General features: G+C 57.3%; 1 protein-coding gene across 6 annotated transcripts; it reads left to right on the top strand.

Annotated features, from left to right (window-relative positions):
* Window positions 1-5,182: 5,182 nt before the first annotated feature.
* NOTUM (notum, palmitoleoyl-protein carboxylesterase) lies at window positions 5,183-18,188 on the top strand. Of its 6 annotated transcripts, XM_070483844.1 has the most exons (15): window positions 9,181-9,687; window positions 10,054-10,262; window positions 10,385-10,641; window positions 11,433-11,791; window positions 12,291-12,368; window positions 12,974-13,026; window positions 13,107-13,202; window positions 13,726-13,786; window positions 13,992-14,050; window positions 14,456-14,558; window positions 15,307-15,498; window positions 15,639-15,739; window positions 16,272-16,419; window positions 17,095-17,142; window positions 17,401-18,188. In XM_070483844.1, the coding sequence occupies exons 1-15, from the start codon at window positions 9,476-9,478 to the stop codon at window positions 17,705-17,707; spliced, it is 2,283 nt and encodes a 760-aa protein (XP_070339945.1). In that variant the 5' UTR covers window positions 9,181-9,475; the 3' UTR covers window positions 17,708-18,188. The 6 variants fall into 6 exon arrangements, 4 of the variants coding, with proteins under 4 accessions (XP_070339949.1, XP_070339948.1, XP_070339945.1 ...); XM_070483846.1 differs by lacking the exon at window positions 12,291-12,368 and having other exon boundaries at window positions 9,187-9,687; XR_011493986.1 differs by lacking the exons at window positions 12,291-12,368; window positions 13,726-13,786; window positions 13,992-14,050; ... (4 more) ...; window positions 17,095-17,142; window positions 17,401-18,188 and adding an exon at window positions 5,183-5,621 and having other exon boundaries at window positions 6,912-9,687; window positions 10,385-11,791; window positions 13,107-13,192.
* The last annotated feature ends 3,873 nt before the right edge of the window (window positions 18,189-22,061 follow it).

Genomic DNA, 22,061 nt, shown 5'->3' with positions numbered 1-22,061 from the left:
CAAGAAACGCCCAGAAGTGGCTCCCCCTTGGGCACAGCCGAAACTTCAGGTGGCTGGACACGCCAGCTCCCTGCCACTGCAGGAAGCACCCTCCCGTGCCCTGTGGCAAGTCTGCACACTCAGGTCACTCAGATTAGAACCCGCCCATCAGGCCCCTGCGTTTGCTCTGTTGGGAGGCTGCTTCCCTGTGCGTCCTCACTGCAACTTGGCACCTTCGCTCAGGGCCCTATCACAGGCTGTTCAGGCACAGCTTTGAATGCCCAGATTCCAGGACATGCTCACAACAGAGGCCACGGTGATGACCGTGGGGTCAAAGGTCATGTTTGGGAGGTTTGCAAGGTGACGGACAGAAGGGAATCTGTACTTAGTGCTCTTGTAGCTGTGCCTCTTTTTGCAGCTCGTATTTTTCTTTCCAAATTTGCTATCTTAAAAAATGACAGATGGGTACATTAATGTTTATAGCAGCTTTATTTGTGATAACCAAAAACTGGAATGAGCCCAGATGTCCTTTTACAAGTGAGCAGTTAGACACACTGCCGTCCATCCATACGTGGAACACCACTCAGCAAGCAAAAGGAATGAACCACTGCAGCCACCTGGTTGAGTCTCCAGGGAAGTGGCTGAGTGAGAAAGCCAGTCTCTGAAGGCTACAGACTGTGTGACCCCATTTATATGGCATTCTGGAAATGACTGCATTTTAGAAGTGGAGGACAAATTAAGGGTTGGCAGACATCAGGGGCGGTGGGATTGGGGGAAGGAGTGAAGCAGGTGTGGTTATAGAAGGGTAGCACCAGGGACCCAAGTGGAGATGGAGCTGTTCAGTCCCTTGACACACCAACCGGTATACAACGTGGTCCACACACAGCTGAGGGCGAGTGAAACTGGGTTTCACTCAGTTTCACTCAGAGGACAGGTGCGTTGTGTTCACGTCACTCTCCCGGCTGTGATATTGTGCTATAGTTTTACCAAGTGTTATCATTGTGGGAAAGTGGGCAAAGTACACAAGGGGTCGCTCTGTATTATTTCTTACAATTGCATGTGACTCTATAATTATGTCAATAAAAATTTCAATTAAACAATGGCAAATCTACAAACAAGCTGAAAATGTAATACAATAAACTACTACTTTTTAATCCTCTCTATACCTTCACCTAGGTGCACCAACTGTTAACATCTTCTCCTATTCGCCTTCTCTCTCTGCATTTAGACTTGCATATGTATTTATATTGGAAAGTAAGTTTCAATATCCAGGTGCTTGCCCTCCAAATAGTTCAGCAGCATCTCCTAAGAACCAGGACCTTCTCCTACTTAATCATATCTGACACTGCACCCAGCAACCATACAGTCATGGGTACAATGATGGCGTAATACATAGTCCACTTTGGAATTTCCTTTGTCCTAAGATGGTCCAATTGTCACATTGCATTTGGTTGTTGCATCTGTTTACAATCCTTTAATCTACAACAGTCCATCCATCTTTCGATTTATTTAATTTTTATGACCCTTGCATTTTTGAGCAACCCAGATCCATTTTCTTTAGAATGTTTCACAGTCTGGATCTGCCTGATCCTTTCCTGGGGTTAAATGTTTAGGGCGATGAGGCAGCGTAGATGACAGCCCCTCAGGAGATCCAGGACATCAGTTTGGCCCATTTGTGGGGATGTGAAGCCTGAACACTTGGTCAAGGTGGCTCTTCCAGATTCCTCCATGATCAAGGTCCCTTGAAGAGGGAATAAGCCGTGCACAGATAATTCTTTGAGACCATAAATATGATTTTTTTTTTTCCCAATAACCTACCCAACAGTTTTAGCATCAATTGATGGTCCTTGCCTGAATCCATCATTACATTTATGGTTGCAAAATCATGACTTTCCAATTTGATCATTCCCTCCACATTTAATAGACATTTGTTTGGTCAATAAATGCTTCCTCTCCTTTAAAATAAATTCTTGAATATTAATATGAATTCATAGATTTTTTTTTCGGTCAATTATTCTTTTTGATGCTCAAATTGATCCAAATTTGGCCAGTGAGACCCCTTCAAGCTGGCTCCCGTGCTCCTTTTTTGGCAGACGGGGGAAGTTTTATTTTTATATTATTTCAAACTTAGAAGAAAGTTGCCAGAACAGTACAAGGAACTCCTGTATATCTCTTTTAGACTCAGCAGTTGTTTACACGTTGCCACATTTGCTTTATCATCTCTCTCGCTCTCTAAATATATAAAAAATTTTCTGAACCATTTGAGAATAAGCTGGAGACATTATGCAACTTTGCCATCAAATGCTTCAGTGCGCATATCCTAAGAGCAAGGCCGTTCTCTTGTATTACCACTCAACTGTTACACAACATTGGGGAACCTAACGTTGATACTGTCCTCTGAGCTAATCTACGTCACCTATCTCAGTGACACCTTTCCTTCTCCTTTTGACAGGTTTCCACTCTTCTCTAAGCGCTTCCTCACTTCTGCCCCTCAACACGTCCTAGTCTTGCCCAGGACGGTCCTCGCCCCAGCCCTGAATCCGCCATTTCTTGAGGAAGCCCTAGTCCCTTTTAGAGGAGAATTGGATTTAGAAACCAAACCCCGCTCCAAACTCCCACTCCAAACCACATCTCAGGCTCCTTCCTCATCTTCCCTCATTCCATATTTGTATTTGGTTGAGTAGTACAAAATTGCCAATATTGAAGCATTTTCCATCTACAAAAAATGGCAAATCTACGTGGTTCAACTGAATATCCCTTTCTCCACAGTGAGAACGCTTGTTTTCAGTAACATTAATATGTTTATTAATTTTCTGTGTTCCAAAATTCCCTCCGAACAGCTTCAAAATTACAACGGCAATCCGGCTACTAACCACAGGCCTACGAAGGAAATTTCAAGATCTCTGTGTAGTTATTTTTGTCTTCAGAATATATCCCACTAAAAAACACAGAGTGTTGTGTTAAAAAGTTATTTGAATTCATTCTTTTTTCCTGTGTGGTTACATTAATTTGATACACAGGTTCATTCATTTCTGAGCAGTTAGGTTCACTTTTACTGAATTTTAAGGTCTTTTCATCCTTTTTGATCTAATATTATATTTCAGTTATGCAAAATATTTATTTGATTCAAAAGTTATAAGTATAAAATATGACAGTCAGAAAAGCCTCACTCCCTCCCCATCCATTCCCACTGACCCCCATAGAACCATCTTCTTTCCATTCTGGGGTAGCCTTCCCGCATTTCTTTTTGCAAAGATGAGCAAATGCATGTGTCAGGATGCTCAGGGGGCAGATGTGGATTCTTCCCCTCCTTCCTTCTTACACAACAGGTGACTCAGACCATACCCTCATTTTTGCCTTTCACTGCAGCCCACCTGACCTGGCTCTGAGACCACCTCTAACTCTACTCCCCTCCTCAGCACAGTACCTGCAGAGCAAAAGTGTCCCTAGTTGGACCTTGTGTAGGATGTCACAATGTCCAGGCAGCCTACGGAGTGGTCAGGGCAGGAGGTCCAGGCTCCCCTACCTGCACCTAATGGAGCTTTGATCGCTCCTGGCTGCCTGGGTCTCAGTTCTTCATCTGTAAAACTAGAGCGGCAACAGTGCCGACTTCCCAGGGAGGTGGAGGCCCCATGCAGGTGAGCCCTACAGAACATCACAGGTATCAATTCCCCCCAGTAGGCTGTGGGAAGGCCTGAGCACGGCCAGAAAAACAGGATAGGGTCCTTGCTCCAGGCTTCACGGGATCCCCTTGGGGCTGGCCCCTGCTGACCTGAATGCTGGGGGGGGGGGCGGGTATAGGGGTTATTTTCCTGGGCATCGTTAATGGGATCAAGGCTGTATTTTCTAAAGAAACCATGCCCTAACCCGTGTTTCTATTAGGACTTCAGGTCATATGTAACAGGTAAAAACCCTCCAGCTGGCCTGATAACTGACACTCCTCTTACCTCAACTCCTTGGGAAAAGGCTCATTCACACAGCAAGTTGCTTTTGAGGGCCCACTCTGTGCTGGGCCCTAGGGAGAGGCATAGCCCCTGCCCCATGCTGTACTTATAATCCTGTCAAATGCATTTAAAATATGCGTATATAAATATATATAATTGTGGTAAAATTGTATGTTCAATTTAACCATCTTAAAATCTACTTTCCAACATGGATCTTTCTGGAGATTATCTGTATTATCAAGAAGCAGTGACTTCCCACCACCAGGGAATAAAATGTAGGCTCTGGTGGCCGCCTGCTGCCCTCCCACGCAGCTTTCCACCACACAGCCTGGTCAGTCCTCCGCACACCCGTTCTCTGGGCCCTGTCTGCCGGCTCAGCCTGCTCCCGAAGACGTTCCTGAGCTCCCTCGCATCGCTCTGCACCGTGCCACCCCCTAAAGGGCCTCCTGACCCCTCCCATACCGCCCCCCCCACCCCCGCCTGCTTTTCTAGTTTCCTCTACCCTCCTGACATCATGTCACGAAGGTCATTGGGCAGCTGTTTTCCATCATCTGCCCTCTCTCCCCACAGAAGACAAGGCTGCTGTCTAGTCCTGGTGTCCCTGCGCCTGAGACAGGGCTCAGTGAATGAATGCGTGGTCGTCAGGGCCCTTCCGCTGATGCATGGAGCTGCCCCGTGTCTGGTCGAGGTTGGCCAGGCAGATCTGACACCTGGGCAGGTATGAACCTCAGGTCAAACTCACACATGCAAGACAGATCACACTGTTGATTTCATGAAGTGAGTCGAGTTTCTAGGTTGCCACCACACCAGCTGGCAGAATAATTAATGCCCCCAACTCAGGCACTTGCCCAGCACTGAGCATCCTCCTCTGAGAAACATTGCGTGGCTCCCAGGTGCAGGGAGAAGGTGCCTCTGCAGGAAAGTCCTCAGCTTGGTCCCCACCTGCCCTCCTACCAGTCCTGAGAAGCAAATGCAGGGTCTGGAGAAAAAAAAGAGTCTGGAGAAGGCAGAACAGCCACCTTTCGCTCCTCGCCGGCGTCCTCCCTCCAAGGCAGCAGCTACACAGCTGTTCCCAGGATCTGCTTTGAATTAAAAAGTGGCATGGCCCTTTAAGAGAAGCATCCGCCGCCCCCGCGTCCCGCTGCCCCCTTTGATGTCGCTGGCGCTGAAAGGTTCCCAGTGGCAAGATCTGAGGGTTTGTTTCTGCCTCCCTAGAGGCCACGTGCGGATCACAGGGTGGGAGGCAGGGAGGGCGGGCCGAAGGACACATGGCCTGCCGGGCCTCCAGGCCTGCAGCCGCTATTGCAGCGTGCGCTGAGGACCCGCAGGCTGCACAGATGGGGACCAGCAGGCCTGGAGCTCATTAGGGCACTGTGGAGCCAGCAGCTGGGAGACCTAAGGAGGAGCTGTCTCTGGCCCTCCCTGCGGGGCCTGGGGCAGCTTGACCTCCCTGACCGCCCTTCCTTCACCTGCACAGTGAGGAGCACGTGCTGGCACATCGGGGGTGCTCCCATGACACCCCAAGATGCCCCATCTCCACAGATGTGTGGGAAACCCCACCAATCCCCATGCCCTTCCTTCCCCCAGCTTTGGAACGTGGCCATTCCCAGATGGACTATGACACTCCAAAGTTAGCCCAGGTCAAGCTGCAGGCCAGCATCCAGGAGGATCCTTTAACAAGGACCATCCACCAGCCAGGTGAGGTCACGTGGAGCGGGCAGGATGGGGCAGGGGTGCTAAGAGGTGGGCAGGTCCTGCCAAATAACCAGTGGGGTCCAAGATCCCCAGGAGTTGAGCCTGGAGCCACAAAACCCTACACTGGTCCTCTGTTCACCAGCATGGGGGGAGGTCACAGCACAGTGACGAGGAGCATCTAGGACTCAGCCTCCTCCACAGCCCTGGGAGCTCTCACCCTTAAGTGAAGGGGCTCTGACTCCCTTGTGCTCTCAATCCTAGCGCAAGGGCTGGGTCCCTTCCGCCAGGTGACCCCAAGGCTACTCATGCCAGGCTTGCAAACTGCCACTTGATTCCCAGGAGAGGACACCTCCCAGCATCAGGCCTAGGAGCTGTCCATGAAAGGCCTGGACCTGACCCAGGGGCCCCAACTCCACCCTGCCCCGCCCCTGCACCATTCAGCTCCAGGCAAGGACCTAGTTCATCAAGGCCCAGGATATGAGGCCAAGGGGCATTTCTCCTAATGGATAGGGGGCTCTGGGGAAACCAAACTGTGCAATTGCATGGCCTGGCCTTGAGGCCCCTTGGCCAGCTCAGAGCTAGAAATGGGCTCTTGGCTGGCTGGGGTGTAGGACCTCCCCTCACAGCAAGCTGCTGGGGGGAGTGGGGTGGTCTGCCCACTTGGGCCTCAGAGGCCAGCAGCTGGGGTGTGGAGCCGCCCAGGTGGCTGGGCGAAGTGGGGCAGCTGAGGCCGACAGGCACAGCTGGGCCCCAGACAGCAGGCAACAGCTGGAGCACAGAGTGGCCCTCATGCTGTGCATGCCCTGGGCTCAGGACCTTCGGAGGCCCCAGAACGGAGTCAGCCATGTGATGTGGAGCAGTCCTATGTCCAGCGAGGGCGCTGGTTCCCAAGCTGCTGGACAGCCTGAGACCCTGAAGGCCAAGCCCTCTGGCCAGGTTATTGGTCTGTCAGATCGGAGCAGGGTCCCAAGTGGGAGTCCCTGCGCCACTGACTACCCTGCGCCTCTCCTTCCTCCCTCTCCCCCAGCACCCACCAGCCAGCCTGGGCCCTGAGCCTGCCCCAATGCAGGCCTTAGCTCTTGCTTCCTGAAATGTTCTGTCACTTATGCCTGTTTCCCAGGAATTGGGCACATGTCCACGTGTGGATCACAACTCCCATCTGTGCTCATCTGGGATCCCTGGCTCCCTCCTTATCTCTTCCTCCCCAGAGGACCAACCCATGCACCCTCATCCTAGATCTGGGGATGCCCCAGTAAAAAGGTATAGCACCCCTCTATGCTCTCATTTTCCCAGGCTTCCTTGCAGCTGAACACGCATGGGATCTAAGCTCGCCTAGAAACACCTGCCACCCACCTGAATGGGAGCCAGGAAGCTGAGAGGCAAGAACAACACAGAATCCATCCTGGATGTGGCAAAGGGGAGGGGGCAGAGAAAGGCAGATCCCATGTCCAGCGTCCCTGGTGTCCATGGTCCGTGCGACCACTGCAACAAGGCAATTTGGGACATTGTTCCTGCTCCTTGTCCCCAAGCCTGAGTGTCTGCCCTGCAGAAATTCCACAAGCCCTCTGTGCCCAGGACCTCAGACTCCTTGGTCCCTGAGGGATGGCCAGAATCTACCTGGGGGTAATAACTACCATTGATCATGTGCTCACTGTCCCCTTCACATCCTGCCTCAGTTCATGCTCCCACAGCACTGGGAGGCAGCTACTATTCTCATCCCCACTTTACAGATGAGGAACCTGAGGCTCAGAGACCCAGCTGTGGGCCCAGCAGGGGCAGAGCCAGGCCCTGCACGCAGAAATTGGGAACTCGGCCCACTGCTACATCCCCCAGTGTGCGGGCCCGCAGACATCTGCCTAATGAGTGAACAGGGACCCGGAACACCCCACGTCCCAGAAGCTTTGCCAGGGCTGGACCAGCCCACGCCCTCCCAACCAGGGCACTTCATTCACCTGGCCCCACCCCCCAGTTACCTGGTACCCCTTGCCAGCTGACCCATTCATGTTTTGGGGTTTTTTTAGGTAAAATTCACATAACAAAAAACAACCACCTCAAAGTGTACAATTCCATGGCATTTAGTACATTCACCATGTTGTGTAACCACCACCACAATCAATTTTAGAATATTTTCATCACCCCGTAAAGAAATCCTGTACCCATTAGTAGTCACTCTCTATTCCTCCCTATCCTCTGGCAACCAGCAGTCTGCTTTCTGTCTCTATGGATTTCCCTATTCTGGATATTTCATACAAATGGAATCACACAATATGTGGCCTTTTGCGTCTGGTTTCTTTCACTTAGCACGATGTTTTTAAGGTTCATCCATGTTGGAGCCTGTATTAGAACTTCATTCCTTTTTATGGCTGAATAATATTCCATTGTATGGATAGACCACATTTGGTTTATCCATTCATCTGTTGATGGACATTTGGGTTTTCCCACATTTTGGCAATTGTGAATAATGCTGCTGTGAACATTCATGTACAAGCTTTTCTTTGAACACTTGTTTCCAATTCTTTTGCGAATATAGGTAGGAGTGAAATTGCTGGATCATATGATAATTCTATGCTTAAATTACTGAAGAACCGCCAAACTGTCTTCCACAGCGGCTGCACCATTTTACATTCCCACCAGCAGTGCAGGGGTTCCCGTTCCTCCACGTCCTTGGCAGCACTTACTTTCCACGTTTTTGCTCCTAGCCATCCTAGAGGGTATGAGGTGGTACCCAACCCGCTGCCGTTCAACCCAGGGTCCCCCTCCTCCCACTTGTCAGGACCATAGTGGCCACCGGGCTGGGTGCAGGCAGCCTGGAAGCACAGGCCCACCTCCAAGCACTGCCGCCCCGGGAGACCCCACCAGATCTCGGGAGGGGAAAACTCTGAGTGGAGGAGTCCGAGGTGCAGAGGGGAAGGCCGGGAGTGCAAAGACAGAGCCAGTCTGTCTGAGTCCAGAGAAGGGCATAGCGTGAGCCGCTTTGAAGGAGATGGAATGGGGGAGGCAGAGACACTGCAGGCAGGGAAGTTCTGGAAGACTCAGGTTTGAGTTCCTTTTCACGTCTGCTGATAATGTTGAGTAAAGCAGAACAGGAACTCATTGTGGTCCAGCGTGCAGACTAAATCGCGTTACAGCCAACGCCAGCGAATATAAAGTGCACTCTCTGCCCTCATCCTGGAATTTCGTTGGCAATCGGAACTGCCATCCCCGCCGCGCACCATGCTGAGCGCTTTCACGCATGGGCTCCCATAATCCCACAACAGCCCTCCGACCGAGGTATGGTCATTGCTCCACTTTAAAGAAGAGGAAACGGAGGCACAGAGAAAGGTCACGGGCCTTGCCCAGGATCTCCCCGTCAGGAAATGGCCCAGAGCCAGACCAGTGTGAGGCACAGCTGTAAGCGTCCTACTGTCTAGCTGGAAGTAGCATTTCCCTGCCTGGGACTTGGCATAACGGGCTTCTGGAGGCAGAGGGCTCCTGGGACAGGTTCTTGCTCAATGTCTAGGTCAGCTGGGGGGAGGGGGGGTGGGGCACCTCCGGATGGGACCTGTGTTAGAAGCTACTGCCTCTGGTCAGTCCCAAGCATGGCCTTTGAACTGACCCAACAACGGGGTAGGGGTGGGGGTGTAGATTTCCGAAAAAACAGAGCTCATTCTCAGCTCTTCTGTTAGCTTCTCTGAGCCTCAGTTCCCTTTATCAGGAAAATGGGCACACAGCTGCCCCGTGGGTGCCTGTAGGGAGGACCTGTGTTTGTCACACAGCCTGCCCCCTCCTCTGTTGAGTGACCTCAGCCCAGGTTGACCTCCGGGGCACCTCAGCCTGATCTTAGGCTTCGAGGTTTCCCTTCCATCTCAACCCCTCAGATGCTCACACAGCAGCTCTCAAGGCCCCTGTCTGACCCCGTGCTGTGTCTTACGGGGAACACAGCCAGGGGAGCACAACCAGAGGAGCCTGCTGTGTGTGTGCGGGGTGAGTGTTGTAACTTTCCAACCCCAAGCTCATCACTCAGCCTGGGGACTGGTGAGAAGGACAGTGCTCAGGGCCAAAGGGGCCCTGCAACCCAGCCGGCAGGGAGGTGAGTGTCTGGGCACAGACCCCTGGCAGCCTCTAATCTCCTGCCCCTCAAGGGGCTGCAGGTGTCTCCTGGGGATGCAGCCTCCCCGGTAGCTTGAACTAGGAGAGGGACTCAGGAAGCCCTGCCCCAGGTCTGGACCCCTATCCCAAAAGGCATGGCCTCTTTCCTGTCTTTACAATGGTTGTAGTGACATCCACTGGGCTGCATGGGAGGGGGAATGAGAAAGGTCTGCCAAAGCTGTAGACAGAGTATGAACAAGTGCTTGTCCTTCTTTTGTCTCCCCACCCACCCTGGGAGAAGCCTCTTAGGCAAACACCTGTCCCCTCATTTTGATTTCTGACAAGGAATCTCATTCTGTCCCGTGAGGTGCACTGGGAAGGTGAGGCGGTGGAGCAGATGCACTGGGTTGCGTGGAGGTCACGGAGTGGAGACCAAGCCGGCAGCTGTCCGATCCTCAACCCGCTCCACTGGCAACCAGCGCAGGGACCGTGGCTTGGAGGCGATCGGCGAGGGGCGCACATCCAGGGAGCACGAGAAGAGGATCCAGGACCCCACCCCAAGGCCCATCCACCCCAGTAAGTGGCAGCGGCCCCTCTAGCCCCACTGCTTCCAAGGCGGCCCGGAATCTGTCCATCCAACAGCGGGGCTGGGCGACTCCCCCATGGCGCCGTGACGGGGCGCCCGGTCCCTCCCGCAGGTCGCCGAGGGCGCCGGGGCCTCGCGCCACACCTGTCCGCTCCTCCCGGAGGCCCCGGCGCCGCTGCTGCCGGCCCCTCGGCGCGGAGCCCTGTGTCCGCCGTCGCTTTGATCCCGGGGGCCCCGCTGGATAAAAGTCCCGGGCGGCTCCGCGCCAGCGCCAGAGGGGGAGGCAGCCGAGCCGGGCGTACCAGCGGGCTGGCGCAGGACAAGCGACGCCGAGGAGCCGGGGCCGCGGGGCCGCCCGCGCCGGCCGCGGTGAGCGCGGGGCTCCGGGCGCGTTCGGGGTGGGGGATGCCGGCCGGGGTCCGGGTGGCCCGCGGGCTGCTCTGGGCCTGGGCAGCGAGGGTGAGAGGGACCCCGGCGGCTCAGGTGAGCGCGGCCCCCCTGCGCCACCGGCCCGTCGGGCCCGGACCCGCTGCGGGGCGGGCGGAGTTTCCTCGGCGCGGAAAAGCCTCGCTCCTTGCCCGCCGCCCCTCCAGCCGCCCCGGCGGCGGGGGCGGCGGCGCCGGGCTGGCCGCGGTGAATGGAACCGCCGGGGCCGCCGGGCCGCGCTGCCCCCCACGGAGCCGGGCCGGGAGCGCCTCCGGCGGCCGCGGCGGGGTAGTCCAGGCCCCTCCGTCAGGCTTGCGGTTTGGGAAGAAAAGGCGATGCCTCCGCCAAGAAAAGAGCGAGCGCGGCCCCCTCCCCCTCCGCCGAGCCCGGGCGGCGGCGGCGGCGGCACATCTAACGCGCGGGCACCCGGGCCGCCGCGGCCCCCGCAAACTACGCCCAGGCTCGGCCCCCGCCGCTCATTGGCGCGGCTGGAGCCAGCGCACCCAGACCCTGCGCTGCCCTCGGTCGGCCGCGCTCGGAGCCCGAGCTGCCCAGGCCGACGGCGCCGGGCCCCAAGAGCCTCGACGCCGAGCCACCCGCGCCTCCTCGGCCCGGCCCAGCGCGGGAAGCGGGGAGAGCGAGCAGGCGCGGCCGGCGCCCCGTGGCCCGGCGCCCCCGGCCCGGCGACCCCCCCCCGCCGCCGCCGCCGCCTCAAGGCCGCCCGCTCTCCGCAGGTGGCCGCGGGCCCGAGTGGCGCGGCCATGGGCCGAGGGGTGCGCGTGCTGCTGCTGCTGGGCCTGCTGCACTGGGCCGGGGGCGGCGAGGGCAAGAAGACCTGGCGGCGCCGCGGCCAGCAGCCGCCCCCGCCGCCGCCCCCGCCGCGGGCCGAGGCGGCGCCGGCGGCCGGGCAGCCGGTGGAGAGCTTCCCGCTGGACTTCACGGCCGTGGAGGGCAACATGGACAGCTTCATGGCGCAGGTCAAGAGCCTGGCGCAGTCCCTGTACCCCTGCTCGGCGCAGCAGCTCAACGAGGACCTACGCCTGCACCTCCTGCTCAACACGTCGGTGACCTGCAACGACGGCAGCCCCGCCGGGTAAGGCCCGCGCCGGCCAGGGCCCCGGGAGGCCAGTCCCCGCCCTGCGCGGCCGCACCCGCGCGCCCTGACCGGCGCGCCCTTGCCGGTGGCCCCCACCAGGCTCCAGGGCGTCTCGTCGCCAGCGGCGCCCGCACCATCCGCCTCTGTGCCCTCTCGGACACGCGAAGTCTCTGCGCTGGACCCTCCCTACTGGCCGTGGCAGTTCTCGCCCCCAGGGGAGAGGGCTGCCGTCGGGCACTCGGAGGTGCTGGCCCTGGGGAGGCCCGGCTCGGTGACTCGCCGCGAGGGGGGTGGGGCAGAGCTTGAAGCTCTGGTCCCCGGCCAGCCCGGGCACTGACCCCTCGGCCACAGTGCCCAGTCTCTCTGCTCCCGTCCTTCGGTCCCTGGGCAGGGAGACAGCAGTCCGCGAGTGGCCCTGGCTTCAGCAGGAGGAGGCGACACAGGGGGCGGGGAGAGTCCTGCTGAACCCCCACCCCCACCCCCATCCCCACTCCAGCTCGACTAGGTCTGCTCCGTGCTGCTACCTGGACTGCCAGGGATCCCAGCCAGCCAGAGGAACAGGGAGGGGGCGCAGGTGGGACAGAAGGACCTGGGGTGCAGGTTTCACTCCTCTCCAGCCCCGAAGTAAATAAAGGAAGGATATGAGGCTGAGGGTTGGGGAGGGGTCGGGGGCACCCACGCCCTCAGCGAGTCGACAGCCCGAGGAACAAAACGGTAGGTCGGGCCTCGGTAGGAAAGCTGCGACCCCGCCTGGGTGGTGCCCGCACCCCTCAACGCCCGCCTGGCGGGTCCCAGTGCTCCCGCCCCACGTACACTCCTCTAGCGAGGGCGCTTTTCACTCTCCCAACGCCACTGCGCGGCCCAGGAGGATCCCGAGCCCCGCGAAGACCCCCCCCCCCACGCCCGGCCGCCGGCACCGAGGTTACAGCGGGTCCCGCGCGGGGCGGGCCGTGGGGATTTTCCACGGACCACACAGCCCCGCGCGGCCCTTCCTCGCCCGGCGAGCGCCACCTCCCGGCTCTGGCCGCCGCTCGCCGGCCCGGAGCGCTCCGCAGGGGCCTGGCCGCTGGCGCCCCCGTGCGGTCCGCGCGCCCGGCGACAGGTGGAATGACCCGTTCCTCCCCGCGCTGGGCCCTGCAGCCCCGGCTCACTGGCCTCTCCGCCGTCCCCCCCTTGCAGCTACTACCTGAAGGAATCCAAGGGCAGTCGGCGGTGGCTCCTTTTTCTGGAAGGTGAGTGCCAGGGCCAGAGGCCCGGGAGCAGGCAGGCGTCCCCTGGCACGCGGGCCCTGAGGTGGTGGCTCTGCCCGCAGGCGGCTGGTACTGCTTCAACCGAGAGAACTGTGACTCCCGATATGACACCATGCCGCGCCTCATGAGCTCCAAAGACTGGCCTCGCACTCGCACAGGTCAGCAGTTTGCAGACCGGGCTGTCTCCACCTGGGGGAAGGGGCGGGGCAGCGTGGCCTCACAATTTGAAGTCCTGGAAGACACCCCACCCCAGTTCACTCCCTAGAGCCCCAGAGAGGCCCCCACCTTGTGCATCCCCCTCCCCAGTTCTCTGAAATTCCTAAGGTTAGGGAGCATTCACTCTTATCACTTCTTTCTTTCTCCACAGGTAACTCACCGTGGCCTCTCCCATGTGGGATACACAGGCCATCCCTAGGTCAAAGCAGCCAGTGGAGGGTGGGGGAGGTCCAGGGCGATGTCCAGGTGTCACAGCTTGTCTGGGCATCCTGGCAACTTCATGGGGTAACTAAACCTGACCATTCCCAACTTCCCCGGCCACCTTGGGTCAGGCTGGCACCACTGCCCACCTCCTTGCTGGGGCCAAGTAAGATCCCCTCACAACCCCACACCTCCCTGTAGTCCCCATCGCTGCACACCCCCTCTCATCAGGAAGATCCACTGCCTCTCTCCCCACTGCTGCAGGCACAGGGATCCTGTCTTCCCAGCCAGAGGAAAACCCCCACTGGTGGAACGCCAACATGGTGTAAGAGGGAGCAAGGAGACCTTCCTGGGGGTCCTGTCTTGGGGGGGCTTCCTGGGTGAGGTCCTTCCTGAGGTGGTTCTTGGCGGGGAGACCTTCCTGGAGGCAGGGGGTCCTGTCCTTGGGGGTCCTTCCTGGAGAGGGTGGTGCTTCTTGGCCTTGGGGCAGCAGACGAGCCTGGCAGGCTCACTCGATCCTGGTGTCGCAGCTTCATCCCTTACTGCTCCAGTGATGTCTGGAGTGGGGCTTCATCCAAGTCTGAGAAGAGTGAGTCTCCTGCCTTCCTCCCCTGTTTCTCCTCTCACCTCCCCCCCCCGCCCCAGACAGGGCAGGGACAATGGGGCTTCTGGGGAAATGCAGGCTTTCAGCCATGTGACTCTCTCAAACCCCTTGACAGTGTGTCCCAGGGTGCCTGCCCCCAGTGCCCACTGTCTGCTTGTCCATGGCTGGCCTGGCCCCTGCGAGGGTCTTCACTCCTGAGTGTTCCCTGGGGAGGGTCCCCAGCACAGCCTCATGCACTTGACCCCCCTCCCTCCAGTCTACCCTAGCCCGGGCCCATTCCCTGAAGACCCTCCAGACTCCCAGCTAGAAGCCCTCCTCCCTCCAACCTGGGGGTGGAGGCCTTGCCCTCTGTCCAGGCCCCACTTGCAGCCACTCTTCTTCTCTGAGCAGACGAGTACGCCTTCATGGGTGCCCTCATCATCCGCGAGGTGGTGCAAGAGCTCCTGGGCAGAGGCCTGAATGGGGCCAAGGTGCTGCTGCTGGCAGGGAGCAGGTGGGCCGGGCAGGGGCTTCAGGCGAAGTGCGTGGAGGGCTGTGGGGCAGACCCTGGGACATGGCTGGGGTGGGAGTGTGGATGGGAGGAAGGGGAGGGGGCCAAGCCTGGGCAGATCGAGGGGGCTGCAGCCTTGCCAGGATGGGCAGGCGGCTTGGAGGGTCAGCATTACTGGGGCGTCTTGGGAGGTTCAGCCTCAGAGTGCTGTGTAGCTGGAAGCTGAGCAGAGGACACTCCTGGACTCCATGGTCGATGGGTGTGAGGAAAGCCTTGGACTGCAGCAATCTGTGTAGTTAATTAGGGGTTAGCTGTGGACCAAGGCACCTCCTCCAAGGCCCAGGGTCCCCATAGGCGGGAATCACCCTGCTTGGTCACTGTGTCCCAGCAGGCTTGTAGGGGACCCAGGGGACATCTGTGGAATGGATGAAGGGCTCCAAGGCCACATAGTTTATCTTCATTTTCAGATAAGGAAACTGAGGCAGAGTGAAAGAGAGAAAAGGAAAGAGGGATGGGAGGAAGTGGGATGACCAGCCTCTTAGCTGTGGGTCAGAGCCTGGAGCTCTGCCAGCCCCTCCTCTGCCTTCAGGATCCCAGGAGGCCCGTGGGTCTTGCACCTGAATGCAGAATGTGTTGGCAGAATGCATCAGGATCCCTGCTGTCCTCGAGGCCTGGACTTGGGGCTGGGCAGGCTCTAGTGGGACAAGCACACCTCCCCCTCCACCAGCCTCATGTCCCACCTTCCCTGCAGCGCGGGGGGCACTGGGGTGCTGCTGAATGTGGACCGTGTGGCTGAGCAGCTGGAGGAGCTGGGCTACCCAGCCATCCAGGTGCGGGGCCTGGCTGACTCGGGCTGGTTCCTGGACAACAAGCAGTACCGCCGCACGGACTGCATCGACACCATCACCTGTGCGCCCACGGAAGCCATCCGGCGGGGCATCAGGTGCCCTGGGAAGGAGGGCCCATCCTGCATGCTGGGACCCCGCCGGGGCTCGCAGGATCCCTTGCAGAGGACCTGGGGCGGAGTGGCGTCTGTGGGTGGAGGCTGGAGTGGGGCGGCCTAACCTGCAGCCTGTGGCCCAGGTACTGGAACGGGGTGGTCCCGGAGCGCTGTCGGCGCCAGTTCAAGGAGGGCGAGGAGTGGAACTGCTTCTTTGGCTACAAAGTCTACCCGACCCTGCGCTGTGAGTGGGCCGGCTCTGGCCGGGGCACACAGGGGCAGCAGGGGCATGTCCAGACTTCCTGTGCCTCCTGAAAATGCAGCCTGCAGTCCAGGCCCCAGAGGCCAGGCCCAAAGACCACCGGCCCTCCCAGGAGCGTGGTGACTAAGTTATCCTGGTGTGCCTGGGATTTTTCTGGTCTTAGCACTGGAAGTCCACGTAGTCCTGGGCACACCAGGACAGCTGGTCACCCTGTCCATGCCCACAGTAGGGAATGCGCTTTGGAGCTGAACCCCAGTGCTCCTCTGTACAGAGTTGTGAAGTCCTATGTGAAGGGACGTCATCACCAGCTTTGGTCAAAGCAGAATTTCTGGGAGCTAGGCCAAGGTGGGGGCCAAAAAGGACATCTTCGAGGAAGGGCGGGTGTTAAGGAAGGCACACGCTTTGGGGGCTGGTGGCCAGCACCCTGAGGGGAGAGCCCAGCTGACCTGTGAGCCTACCACAGAGCCAGCTAGGACCTTGGGGACCCTGAGCCCCCAGTCCCCCTTCCCCCCAGGCCCAGTGTTCGTGGTGCAGTGGCTGTTTGACGAGGCCCAGCTGACTGTGGACAACGTGCACCTCACGGGGCAGCCGGTGCAGGAGGGCCAGTGGCTGTACATCCAAAACCTGGGTCGTGAGCTGCGAAACACACTCAAGGACGTGCCGTGAGTGTGCTGGGGACCCCCCACTCAGCCCCTCTAAATATGCAGTAAATCACTAGACTTCAAAATAGAGGTCTCACAACGGGAAGCAGCCATAGGGTCCTTCAGTAGGTGATAAACTGCGGTCCATGCAGACAATGGCATATTACCCACCACGAAAGAGAAGTGATCTTTCAAGCTGTGAAAAGACAGGGAGGAACACCAAGATGAACCCCGACACACACTATGGACTTGGGGGGATTATGACCTGTCAATGTAGGTTCATCGATTGTGACAAATGTCCCACTCTGGTGGGAGATGTCGATAGTGGGGGAGGCTGTGCCTGGGTGGGGGCAGAGGGTCTATGGGAAATCTCTGTACCTTTCACTCAGTGTTAATGTGAGTCTAAAACTGCTATAAAAATAACATCTACTTTTTAAGAAAGGCAAAACATTTGCCTGTCTGGGACAGCCTCCTGCCACTGCCCAGCTGGAGTTCCCTGGGAGAGGTGCACTCCAAGCAGGGTGTGGAGGCAGGAAGGGACAAGGGTTAGCAGGGAGCATGCCGGAGCCTGAGCGTGCCGGAGGTGGGAGCCAGGCAGAGGAAAAGTTCCCAGGGGAATTGACTGTAGTTGCTGTGACCTGTGGGCATGGTGGTGCGGGATGTGGGGCTCACAGCCATCGTTCTCCTCCCCAACAGGGCCAGCTTTGCCCCCGCCTGCCTCTCCCATGAGATCATCATCCGAAGGTCAGTGTCCTGGGCCCTGAGACAGCTTGCATCCGTCCGTGGCTCTTGCTCGAACATCCGCAGCCCCCGACCCCACTTGCCCACCCACCTGTGTCCCCTGCTCTCCATGAAGGGCTTCCTTCCAGGGCCTTCAAAGCCACTGATACAATCAGCTGTGTGGCAAGAATTCAGACTAAGCCGCGCCTCCAGTGGTAGCAATGCCATCTCACCTGCTTTGGCCACACCCCATGTGACCCCCACCTGGGTTTCTGTCTGCAGCCACTGGACAGACGTCCAGGTGAAGGGGACCTCGCTGCCTCGGGCGCTTCATTGCTGGGACAGAAGCCTCCACGACAGCCATAAGGCCAGCAAAGCCCCACTGAAGGGCTGCCCCGTCCACCTGGTGGACAGCTGCCCCTGGCCCCACTGCAACCCCTCTTGCCCTACCATCCGGGACCAGTTCACGGGGCAGGAGATGAATGTGGCCCAGTTCCTCATGCACATGGGCTTCGATGTGCAGACGGTGGCACAGCAGCAGGGCCTGGAGCCCAGTAAACTGCTGGGGATGCTGAGCAGCGGGAGCTAGGAGTCCCGCCCCGAGGAGCTGGCACGAAGGGCCAGCCACCTCGGGCTCCCCGCCCCAGGGCCACCTCCCACCTAAGCTCTCCTGCCCCTCCTGAGACAGACAGGGCCCCAGCCGTCCCCCCACCCTGGGTCTGGATGCCCTCCCCCCAGCAGCCTCACTGCCCCTCTCCCACTGCCTTCCAGAGGCCCAGCTGGAGACGGTGGACCTGCCATTAGCCCCAGCTGTGGCCTCGGGACCCCTACAACCCCACTCACCTCCCCCCACCCTCCAGCCCACGGTGGGAGCCAGAAGCACTGGATTCCTCAGCCCACCAGCCCAGCCCCCGCCCTCTCCTGCCCTTTTGTATTATTTTATAAAGTGACTTTTTTATTACTTTAATTTTTTTAAAAAGGAAAATAAGCAAGAAATATATGATGAATGATATTGTTTTGTAACATATTTTTTTTAAATAATGAAAAAAAAGACAACAAAAGAGTCTCACCCTGCAGACGTGTTTATTTGAATGGGCAGTTTGCCCACTGCGCACCCTCCCCGCTCCTCTGACATCTCCCTCCATCCCCAGGGCAGCAGGAAGACTGAGGGGGCGGCCACGGGGGTGCCCCTGACCTCCAGCCCCTTCCTGGATGCACAGATCCTGTTCGTGGCCCCCGCCCCACCTTGTGTCCCATTCTAGACCCTTCCTGAGGAGGCCTTGCTTTTGTTCATCCATTCAGCAGACGCCAGTCATGGGCCCACTACAGGCGAGACCCCCACCACGGTGATAACAGCTCACATTTCTCTACTTTGTCATTGAGGTGACATCCACGTACCACACACTGAGTCACTGCAAAATACATGACTTGACATTTGCACATTCACGATGTGCCACCACCAGCCATGTCCAGTCTCAAAACTTTGTCACTCCAGAAGAACACTCCCTCCCCAGCTAACATTTTCTTAAAGTTGGCATGGCATTTATTTTCACTAGGTCACATGTGCGCACGGCTCAGAATTTGAAAGATGCCAAGAGTTTGGGGGTGAACGTCCTCCCTCCAGCCCAGCGCCTGGCTCTGCTTCTGAGAGCAAACACGTGCCCGTGGACGGTGCCAGCGGCCCAAGAACCCCAGTAACCCGTGCAGACACACACATAGATGCTCTTTCCTTTCACACGGCTGCACGCCACATGCTGTTGTCGCTTCTGTGGTCTCTCACGCGATATCTTGGGGCTCACGGAGAACTGCACGTTGGCGTGAAGTTCCCAGTCGGCAATGGGCTTTGTGCCTCACGCTCTCATCGGGTATGAAGGATGCGGCGTGGATGAGCTGTGTCGACATCAGTGTGCACGGGGGCAAGTGTATCTGTGGGACAAACCCCAGAGGTGGGATTGCTGGAGGTTGCCGGTGACGCTCCCGCCTCCCTTGGGTAGGGCTTCCTGAGCACTCCCCGCATTAAGCACCCTATGCTCACTGGCCTAGTTACCCTACAAGTAGGTTTGATTATAAGCCCCAATTTATAGATAAAGAGACTGAGGCCCAGAGAGGCTATGTGATAGGTCAAAAGGGACAGAGGGAAGGTCCATGCCAGGTCAGCCTGGGCTCCACACCCAGCCTCTGACCACAGACATCAGGGAGCACACAGTTCCGTTCCCAGAGTGGGAAGAATTGCGGAGACCTCGCACCCTTGCCCGCTAACAAGACTAAGGGGTGTGCCCTGGGGTCAGACCAGCTGTGCCAATACCTCAGCCCTGGGCCCGAGACGGACCTGAGGAGAACCTGGGGGTGCTGGTGTCATCCAGGTGGGTACAGCCTGCCAGGCTCTGTTCAGGAATGCCTGGGCCCCTTCCCACCCCACCTTGGGCCCACACATCACCAGTGTTGGCTTCCCCAGGGGGAGCTAAGTGGCCCATCTCTGGTCTCCTCCATGGACCACTCCTACATGGTCTCCTGTGGGGACCCATGGAGTCCCAGTGGCCAAGGGAGACAGGTCAGGGATGGGAGACCAAAGGCTGGAGATGAAGGAAGGGGTACCTGGGGGCAGCTCCTGGCTTACGGGGGCAGCCCCCTCCTCAGGCCCCCCAGGAGGGCCATGGACAGGGCTCCCCAGGCGACAGGAGAGGCAGCTGGGAGGGGCCTGGTCATCTCCCTACCTGGGGAGACTTCACTCAGAGGCAGGGACCCGCCATGCTGCGGTCAGAGCTGGGTGGGGTCTCGGGGGTGCTGCCTAGAGACCAGTTCTTCCTGTGGAGAAGGGCGGCAGGTGGTGACATCAGCACAATTCGACAGATGTCTTGCTCTGTCTGAGGTGGACTGAAAGGGATCAGAGGGCAGCTTTGTGTGTGTCGGGCATGCCGGCCCACTGAACATCACACTTGTGGGTTAGGCCCGATGGGATTTCACCAAATGAATTAACCCTTCTCCCCATCTTCCTGACAAAAAAGAAAAGAGGTGAGGCCCATTTCGGGCCTAGAGGTCAGTCCTTGCTGTGCTTTACTGTGGGGACCAGTGACAAAATGAGCCAAGACTCACACAGGGACAGTGGGTGCCACCAAACGTGCAGCGCTCAGCGAGGCCATCGGTGTGACATGCTCAGCTCTCCATGCCGACTCCACCGCTTGCCTAGAACTGTGGCTGCTTTACATTTTCCACATCATGTGATTCCCGTAAGAGCAAAAATGGTCAGGACGGAAGCACCCAAAATGTCCTTCAGCAGGTGGACGGATAAACAAACTGCGGTCCATCCAGACAAGGGAATATTACCTGACGCCAAAAAGAAATGAGCCATCAAGCCACAAAAAAGACATGGAGGAACCTTAAATGCATATTACTAAGTGAAAGAAGCCACTCTGAAAAGGCTCCACACTGTATGATTCCAACTCTATGACTTTCGGGAAAAGGCAAAACTATGGAGGCAGAGAAAAGATCAGTGGTTGCTGGGGGAGGGAGGGATGAACAAGCGGAGAACAGGGGACTCTCGGGGCAGAGAAACCACTCTGTAGGCTCCTATGATGGTGGGTATATGTCCTCATACATTTGTCCAAACCCACAGTATGTACCAGTGAACCCTAATGTACACTATGGACTTGGGTGATGACGATGCGTCGACGTGGGTTCATCAGTTATGACAAATGTCCCACTGTGATGGGGGAGACTGATGGTGGGGGAGACTGTGCCTGTGGGGGAACATGGGGTGTATAGGAAATCTCTGTGTCTCCTGCTCAATTTTACTGTGAACCCAACACTGCCCCCCTCAAATAAAGTCAACTATAAAAAAGCCCAGGACATTCACCAAAAACCTATGGCCCCGCTTTACTGTAAGTGGTGACCAGAGAGTAACCTCTGTGCCCTGGGACCTGAAGCGTGGAACTTCACCTCAGTGTCAACATTGATTCCAAATTTCAACCCTCTACTTAAAAAAAACAAAGATCCAGGGCCGGCCCGGAGGCGCAGCGGTTAAGTTCGCACGTTCCGCTTCTCGACAGCCCCGGGTTCGCTGGTTCGGATCCCGGGTGCGGACATGGCACTGCTTGGCAGCCATGCTGTGGTAGGTGTCCCACGTATAAACTAGAGGAAGATGGGCACGGATGTTAGCTCAGGGCCAGGCTTCCTCAGCAAAAAGAGGAGGACTGGCAGTAGTTAGCTGAGGACTAATCTTCCTCCAAAAAAAAAAAAAAAAAAAACAAAGATCCGAATGCCTGGGCAGAACCACACGTGCCTGCCTTACCCAACCCCCACCCCCCGCCAGACCCCTCTCTGCCTTTGCTCTCAGAGCAGCTGTGACCTCCAGCCTCACAGGGCTGCAGCCCTGCCCCATCTCACACTGTCCACTGTCACTCCCTGAACTCTGTTACCCAAGCCTCTTGTGTTCCCTGAGCACACCAAGCTGTCACACCAGCCTCCTGCGTGGACGCCTGTGCCCAGCGCCTCCCTGGACCGGCTCATTCTCACCATTGAGCTCACAGCCAAGTCATCACCTCTTCAGAGTGGCCTTCACTGACCCCCCCCCATTAAAGGGACCCCCCCACTTCCCTCTCTCATCCCCTTGCTTCCTTTCTCCACAACATAATTCAAATATTCATACTTCCATAATTGCCTGCTTTAGGGTCTGATGTCAAAATTCCAGAAGGACAAGGATGATTTTGGTCTACTTGTTCATTGCTGTTTCTTGGTGCCCAGAAGGAGGCCTGGCACTTAGGAATTACTGCAGAAGAATTTGTTTAAGGAGTGAAAACATTAGTCAGAAGGAACAGAAAAAATAATGCACTCCTGGAAATTTTAAAGCCATGGGGAAAAGTGAGAAGAAAACCCAGAAGTTTTGGTAAAACTTGATATATGCATACTATCTAGTTTGAGTGACCTTTGCAGGAAATTCTAGAAAA

The sequence above is a fragment of the Equus asinus genome, chromosome 13 (genome assembly GCF_041296235.1).
Source record: "Equus asinus isolate D_3611 breed Donkey chromosome 13, EquAss-T2T_v2, whole genome shotgun sequence".
NCBI classification, from domain to species: domain Eukaryota; kingdom Metazoa; phylum Chordata; class Mammalia; order Perissodactyla; family Equidae; genus Equus; species Equus asinus.
Note: the sequence above shows the minus strand (reverse complement) of the source record. Positions and strands in the feature narration are given on the sequence as shown.

Excerpts from the sequence above, each read along its gene's own strand:
- NOTUM (XM_070483844.1), top strand. The coding sequence starts at position 9,476 with ATGCTCACACAGCAGCTCTCAAGGCCCCTGTCTGACCCCGTGCTGTGT. Across the intron at positions 10,263-10,384 it reads CCCAAGGCCCATCCACCCCA|GTCGCCGAGGGCGCCGGGGC; the intron begins GTAAGTGGCAGC and ends TCCCTCCCGCAG. Across the intron at positions 14,051-14,455 it reads TTCATCCAAGTCTGAGAAGA|ACGAGTACGCCTTCATGGGT; the intron begins GTGAGTCTCCTG and ends TTCTCTGAGCAG.